Source organism: Rutidosis leptorrhynchoides, chromosome 1 (genome assembly GCF_046630445.1).
Source record: "Rutidosis leptorrhynchoides isolate AG116_Rl617_1_P2 chromosome 1, CSIRO_AGI_Rlap_v1, whole genome shotgun sequence".
In the NCBI taxonomy this organism is placed as follows: Eukaryota; Viridiplantae; Streptophyta; class Magnoliopsida; order Asterales; family Asteraceae; genus Rutidosis; species Rutidosis leptorrhynchoides.
In genome coordinates, this window is record NC_092333.1 from 16389506 (window position 1) to 16397855 (window position 8350).

The 8350-nt window shown below is 40.3% G+C and overlaps 1 protein-coding gene across 1 annotated transcript; it reads right to left on the reverse strand.

Annotated features, from left to right (window-relative positions):
- Positions 1–5601: 5601 nt before the first annotated feature.
- Positions 5602–6156, reverse strand: LOC139842424 (uncharacterized). The gene has a single exon (XM_071832588.1). The coding sequence runs from the start codon at positions 6154–6156 to the stop codon at positions 5602–5604; it is 555 nt and encodes a 184-aa protein (XP_071688689.1).
- Between the last annotated feature and the right edge of the window lie 2194 nt (positions 6157–8350).

Genomic DNA, 8350 nt, shown 5'->3' on the forward strand with positions numbered 1-8350 from the left:
AAAATGTGTTGAAGGCTTTTGTGATCGGTGAAGATAGTACTCTTGGTTCCATAAAGATAGTGTCTCCACATTTTAAGTGCAAAGACAACGGCTCCGAGTTCGAGATCATGCGTCGTGTAGTTTCGTTCATGAATTTTGAGTTGTCGAGAAGCATAAGCAATGACTTTCGTTCGTTGCATCAATACACACCCAAAACCATGTTTTGAGGCATCGCAATATACAACAAAGTCATCATTGCCTTCGGGAAGTGACAAGATAGGAGCGGTGGTTAGCTTCGTTTTCAAGATTTGGAATGCGGATTCATGTTCGGTCGCCCAAATGAATTTCTTTCCCTTGTGAGTCAATGCGGTTAGAGGACGTGCAACCAAAGAGAAATTTTCGATGAATCTACGATAGTACCCGGCGAGACCCAAGAATTGACGGATGTGAGTAGGAGTAGTAGGAGTCTCCCATTTACTAATGGCTTCGATTTTCGTGGGATCGACTTTAATACCTTGGTCACTTACAACATGACCAAGAAATTGAACTTCCTTTAACCAAAATTCACACTTGGAGAATTTGGCATAGAGTTGTTCTTGTCTTAAAAGTTCAAGCACAAGTCGGAGGTGTTCCTCGTGTTCTTCTTCGCTTTTTGAATAGACTAAAATATCATCGATGAACACAATAACGAATTTATCGAGATACGGTTTGCACACGCGGTTCATAAGATCCATGAACACCGCCGGTGCGTTAGTGAGACCAAATGGCATGACAAGGAATTCATAACTACCATAACGAGTTCGGAAAGCGGTTTTGGAGACATCTTCCCCCTTAACCCTTAATTGATGATAACCCGAGCGGAGATCGATTTTCGAATATACACAAGACCCTTGTAGTTGATCAAAGAGGTCATCGATGCGAGGAAGAGGATATCGGTTCTTAACCGTCAATTTATTTAGTTCACGATAATCAATGCACATTCGTAGGGATCCGTCTTTCTTTTTAACAAACAAAATCGGAGCGCCCCAAGGTGAATGGCTAGGTTGGATAAAACCTCGATCAAGTAGTTCTTGGATTTGACTTTGCAATTCTTGCATTTCAGATGGAGCGAGTCTATATGGTGCACGTGCTACGGGTGCGGCTCCCGGAATAAGATCGATTTGGAATTCAACCGGTCGATGAGGCGGAAGACCCGGCAATTCATCGGGAAATACATCGGAATAGTCACTAACAATTGGCACATCATCGATATGCTTATCATCGGACTCGACTTTCTTAACGTGGGCAAGAATCGCAAAACAACCCTTACGGAGCAGTTTTCTAACTTTAAGGCACGAAACGAGGTTGAGTCTGGTGCAACTCTTATCGCCATAAACAATCAAAGGTTCACCATTCTCGATAGGAATTCGGATTGCGTTAAGATCACAAAGAATGTGAGATTTCGTTTTGGCTAACCAATTCATACCGATTATTACATCAAAGCTCCCTAGTTCCATGGGTATCAAGTCAATTTCAAATTCCTTACCCAAAATGTTTAACGTACACCCCCGATAATATGTGTTGGCACTTAATAGTTTTCCGTTAGCCACTTCAATGGTATAAGTGGTATCTAATGGAAGAGGTGGAGTGCTAAAAGAATGAGTCAAAGTCTTGGATGCAAAGCATTTATCGGCACCCGAATCGAATAAGCAAGAGACATAAGAATTGTTGAGAAGAAACGTACCCGTGACTAGTTCAGTGTCATCCCGGGCTTCCTTTGTGTTGATGTTGAAAGCTCGACCGCGCGTATTGGGGTTATCTTTCTTCTTTGGGCATGCATTTCTATAATGACCCGTTTGGCCACATTCGTAACAAGTGCCCGTCTTTGGTGCATTGGGCCACTTTCGAGCGACGGGAGTGGCACTTTTACAATCGTTGGCCTTATGACCAATTCCTTGGCACCGATGGCAAATTAGCTTACTACATTCGCCAAAATGATGTTTGTTGCATTTGTTGCAAAAAGGTAGATTCCCGGCATAACCCTTCTTGCCGTCGAAAGTGAAAGATTTCTTGGCAAAGTTGTTGTTGCTTGATTGGGAGGGTTCCCACTTTCTTTTGTTGCCGCCCGATTTATCCTCGGCCTTAGGTGCTGGAACTACGATTTCGTCAACCGTTTCAATTAGTTGGCGAGCCATGTTCATAGCGGCTTGATGAGTAGTGGGTTTGGATGACATCACCCCTTGTTTGATGCTTTTTGGAAGACCGAGCATGTAGAGCTCAATCCTTTGAGATTCGGGGTTAACAAGATTAGGACACATCAAGGATAGTTCGGCGAAGCGTTGATTATAAGCTTTAAGATCGTTTCCGACCGCTTTCAAAGCTCTTAGTTCTTCCTCAAGTTTTCGGGTTTCTTCGCGCGGAAAATATTCAACAATCATCTTTTCCTTTAGATCGGCCCAAGAGAGGGCATGAGCTTCATCGGTACCCACCGATTGAACATAGGTGTTCCACCATGTTAGAGCAATTCCGGAGAAAGTGTGAGTGGAGTATTTGACCTTGTCTTGGTCCCGACAACCGCTTATGCTAAAGACGGCTTCCGTTTGCTCAAACCATCGGGTGAGCACGACCGGTCCCCCGGTTCCATCAAAAGTGTGAGGTTTGCACCCCATGAAAGCTTTATAGGAGCATCCCTCGTTTGAGTTTCCGGCTCCATTGTTGTTGTTGTTGTGGTTGTTGTGGTTGTTATTATTATTGTTGTTGGATGAGCGACCGGCCATGGCCGCATCTACGGCGGTAGCTATCATCCGTTCGAGAGCTTGTTCGGGAGTTTCATTGCGGCGTACACGACGAGGAGCCATTGTTCCTTCAAGACACAAGAATATCATTGATTAGTATTCTCAATAATACTAACCGTGATATAGAATAAAGATAAAGAGAAGTTTTTCCTCGACTCGCCTTAAATTCTTTATGTCATAATGTCGGAACGTTCATATAAGTCACCGTAATATAATCCCGGAAATTATATTACCCTGATTCATATGTGCATTCGACACCATTTCATATAGTCAAGGTGGCGTGTCAATCAAATTAAACAACGTGAGATTAAGATGAACTAAGAGTAGATATGAGTAGAAGCGTTCGAGTATAAATGCACAAGTAGTCAAGTAATTCCTACTTCAAGTCTATATGCCGGTTGTAGTCTAGACTCACCAATGTACCCTATGACTCGGGGTCGACACCAATGAACTCTAAATCCCTACAACCAACGCTCTGATACCATCTGTAGCGACCCGACCAAATCGTGTTTGACGGCGCCGTCTACTTAGGTCCCGTTACGTGGTCATAAGTCTTTAAGACAAAGTTTGACCAAAATATGTCGCCTTCATTTCAAAATAAAGATTGTTCCCAAAGTTTACAAGAATTGTTCAACCAATAGTTAAGTTACAACGTTATAATGCGAATGAAATCTAGGCGACACGGTTTAAAGTAAAGTCAAAAGACGCTCCATGAAATGCACATATACTCGACATCCAATGCAAGTATCAAATAATGAGCGGAAGCATGTATCATGTATCGTTCAAGGACCTGAGAAAAACATAGAAATCTGTCAACGAAAACATTGGTGAAATCATAGGTTTGAGTAAGTAAGTACAAGTGAACCACAAGATTTGCATCAATGAAATAATAGTAATACATTCCAAAAGTTTGTTTCACGAGCACCCAATTATCAATGCTTAACATTTCCTTCCATTGAACCCCATCACTTAGTGCTAGAACATACACTGTTTCTCGAAAATATATTTCATTCGTAAACGGTAGCGAACCGTTTGAATGAGGGTTTGTCAAACCCATATGGATCCATACAACATAAGTTCTCGCTTACACCCGGCAAGTGTAACTAATGATAATCGAATTGAGGATTTTGTTCTAAACTCGTATGTAGAATGTTTGTTTTCCTGTACTTGTGTTCACTTAGTAAAAGAAATGTTTATGTTTTCTCATCCCAAATGTAAGTTCAAAAAGAGTAAAAGTGGGACTATGATCTCACCTTGAATGCACGAGTAGTAAAGTACTTCACAAAATAACGTGTGCGAAGGATAGTGCTAGTCTTGACCTAAACAAATAGGTCGTATCAATAACGGTAAACACGATAGGTCAAAGATGTTCAATTAGTCCTATGGCTCGTTACGACTCAATAATGTAGCATGTGAGTCAAGTTGTCATGTTTCATGCAAGGTACAAGTATAAAAACATGTTAGAACAATTGCACAATTATTTGGTTAAGTTTGATTAAAAGTCAACTTGGTCGGGTCAAAGTCAACAGAAAAGTCAACGGGGTCGGGTTGGATATCCGACAATTTTTCTAAGTTATATAATCATATATGAGCATGTTGGCCAAGTTTCATGTTAATCGGAGGTCCGTAGCATAGCAAACATTTTCATGTCAAATGACCCAAACGAACAGCCAGTTTTAGCCAAATGGGACGGCGTCCCAGATGGCTAGACGGCGTCTCGAAACAAAGGGTGGGACGGCGTCCCCAATTCCTAGACGGCGTCTAGGTAAGAGAAGTGGGACGTCGTCCTGGGTATCTGGACGGCGTCCTGAGGTGTTTCCAGGCCCTGGTTGCTGTATTTCCTAAGTGCACGAACCAAAACACAAACCAACACATTTTACAAACCGCAACCAATTAGGACATGTATTTTATATCACCGGAAAGGTAATTTGACGAGGAAAACACCTAGACACATTTCATCAAGCAATTCAACACTTACACACTCCAAAACCGCATTTAAACGTCCATAATCAAGGTTCAAGTTCCAAATATGCATTTCATGATTCGGGCAACCAATTTACATGTATGATATGCCGTTTCGAAGGTAATCATACACACATTGCAACAAAATTCTTATCTATAATATTTCATAGCATTTGATGCATCAAAAGTTCATCTAAAGCTTATCAAACCCTAATCCAAGTTCACAAAATCACTAATCATGTTCTTGGAGTTTCCTTAATTAACCTATACATCAAAACGAAGCTAATGATACTAGGAACACAATTAGAACATGAACTTTTAACATCTAACAACATATGATCATCCAAAATTCAAGAACAACACACCAAAATTCAAGTTCATGCTAGTTACACTAAAACAACGAGATCGAGCATACAAATTACATACACGACATCACAATGAGCCATAGACACTAACTAACACCATTTCAAGTCAAAAACACGAATTTAGAGAAATCTAGAGTTTTAGAAATGTTACCCAAACGAGATGAAGTTGGTACCAAAATGAAGAGGATGAAGAGAGGATCAAGAATATGTAATTTATTTTGTTGTAAGCCTCCTAGATCGGATTTAGATGATGATTGAATGAATTTTGTAAATGGGGGTGTGTTCTTGCTAGAGAGAAAGAGAGAGAGAGAGGGAGATGGTAATGAATGGGTGAAAGGGGGTTGACCCCTTGACCTAGTCAAGGGTTTGATCCCTTGTCAAGTTTAGTCCCTCAACTTTCGTTCGGGTGCGGGAATTACCTAAACGAGATAATTTAAAACGCGTATCAACGGGAGATGTTATAAACATATAACGGACTTTATATTAGTATAACGGAAAAGTAATTGGAAAAAGGCGGGATGTTACATTTTACCTCCCATAGGAATCTCTATCAATTTGTTACTGTCGATGAATTCATTAAAAAGCTTAGCTCTATGCTCTATGAAATTGCTATTTCTACGTTCTGTTATGAAACGAACTTCATTAAAATCTCCACCTACTACCCATGCTACATTATTCAGCTCCATTATCTTATTTAGTTCGTCCCACATGCTTTTCTTTTTGATGTCACTGTGAGGCCCGTAAACATTGATTATGACCGTACTAATAGACTGGCCTACCCAATTCCCTTTGATGGCTAAGAAGTGATTTTTTTCAACAGCTTGGGCAAAATTGAATACTGAGTTGTTCCAAATAGTAATGATACCACCCGATTTCCCGATAGCGTTTTTGACTACATAACTAAAATTGTTCGAACCCCAAATGTACTTCATCCAAAAATCAGTCGTGACCTTCAACTTGGTTTCCTGAAGCAAAACTATGTCCGGTTGTTGATTATGAATTAACTCTCTGACCCAACCCCATTTACCCTTAGGATCATCACCAAAACCCCTAATGTTGAGTGACAAGATCTTCATTGATGTTGACTAGACTGACTCGAACCAACAATACCATAATCGAACCTTTACATCGACTTCTGTGACTGCACACGTTTAAGACCCAATTTTTCACCGAAATCATTAATTTCAAGACTACTACCCGACAGAGCTGAATCTAAACTTCTACTATGAGCTCTAGGACGGATAGACTTACTCGGATGAGAAGAAGGCTGAGAACCCAATCGAGCCATATTTTTGGTGTGAATGATTCTTGAGGAGGCAGACCATCGCATGAGATTGGACCATTTGAGTCCCTTTGATTTGCTTGAATTGATTGATTTGTTTGATTTTTGTGAAAGCTTACTACTCGATTTTTTTGTGATTGATTCTTCAACTGCACTAATTTTCCTCTTCTTTAGAATTTTGGAGCAATCATTCTCGAATTTATCCACTGAATCATTCAACAGGATCTTTCCAATGAACGAAGAGTGGAGATCGACAGGTTTAGGGGATTTTTTGTTCTTAATTGGTACTGAAGTTTTGGTTGAAATGTTTTCTGGAATAGACTGAACTGTTTTGGGATTCGGAGCATTGAAGAAAAACACATCAGACTCTATTGCGGTTTGGAGTGAATCCGGACACACGTTAACTGGTTTGGGCTTAGCAATGGGCTGGTTATTTGTGTTAACAGGCTCAGAATTCGGTTTGGGTTGAGTGGATTTATTGGTTATAGGGTCAATCTTTTGTGATGGTGAGTTAATATGAGAGGTATTTTGGTTTTGTTGGTTTTGGATAGGGCAGGTTGGGACATTTGTAGGTACCGACTTGGGTTTTTCAGAAGTGGGTTTGAGAACAGTTGGGGTGGGGCTGGAAGGGATTGGGTTTTTGGAATAGACAGAACTGTTTATTTTTTGGACTGACTGACTCAGATCAGGTTTACTTTTTGGACTTGACACAATATTTATTTTAGGAGAATTGATTTTGGGGCTTGAAATTGGGCTGGGCTCATGGTTTGGCTGGCACGAATTGTGTTTATTTTTTGGGCTTGACTCAGTATAGGTTTTAGGAAAAATATTATTATGGTTTGAGGTAGGTTTAATATGACTTAAAGGCTGAGTTTCTCCAACCACCGAACATTTACTATTTTCTTTTTCCAATGAGAAATCATTCATCTCGTTGCCCGATGCCTCATGTTTCTCGCTTGCCTCATGTTTCTCTTTTTGTGGGATCTCTCCTTCTTCCAAGGACTGAGATAACTTTTTGTCTCCATCTTTATTGCCTTTATCGAAATTATCACTAGACTTTTGACACCTTGACTGTTGATCACTCATCACCTTCTCCAACTCAACTGTTACCGGAAATACTTCATCTTCATCATCTGACTCGCCTGAGTATTCTGAATCCCCGGCCACCGAGTTACCTTCACTGTTACCAGATTCACCTTCTTCTTCATCTAGCTCTAATTCAGGAAGACAATGAATATCCTCTGACACATAAATGAAATAGGATCTTTTCCCTGAGATGAGTTTCACCAGGTTATTAACTTTGCTGGGTTTACGAAGTTTAACCAGGACTTTGCCGGACACTAGATTTTGGTTACCTTTGAGTGAACAATTAAAATATTCAAGCGGGTTTCCCCACCAAATTGCAATAGATTTAAACGTATTTTCACACCAATCTCTGACTGAAACTCCTGTTATATTCAACCATGTTAATCGGCCTGGAGGTGTATAGTTTTCATCCCACTTCCTAAGGTTGCCAAGCAGTTTATGCACACAATGATCTTTCGAATTAAGAATTATATTAATGGCTTCAACGTTAGCAAAAGTTAACATTACCTCCATACCCCCAAGATACTTAATGTCCACTTGTTTTAACCCTTCCGACTCACATATCTCAGCAAAGTGTTCAAGCATCTCCATGTTGTCAACTTCTCCAATTAACGATCTATCAAGTATCATCTTGTTTTCATCTTCTCTTTCAACAATCGAGATGAGACCCGGAGTGCCATCATTTGGATTGTGTTTTTTTTGATATACCTGGGGCTTTCTGACCACGACCCTAAAATCTCTTCCATCTCTGAAACGATCATTGATGATAGGATTTTTCCTTTTACCAGCAGTTTCAGCAGCATCAGGCCTGCTTTTATCTTCTTTTGAACTGTTGTTACCAAATCTTTTCCTCTCATGGGCTTTGTATGCTCTAAACCATCTCCCCTCCATATAGATGGAAT

Bases quoted from the DNA above. Each gene is read 5' to 3' on its own strand.
- LOC139842424 (XM_071832588.1), bottom strand. From the start codon at position 6,156: ATGAAGATCTTGTCACTCAACATTAGGGGTTTTGGTGATGATCCTAAG.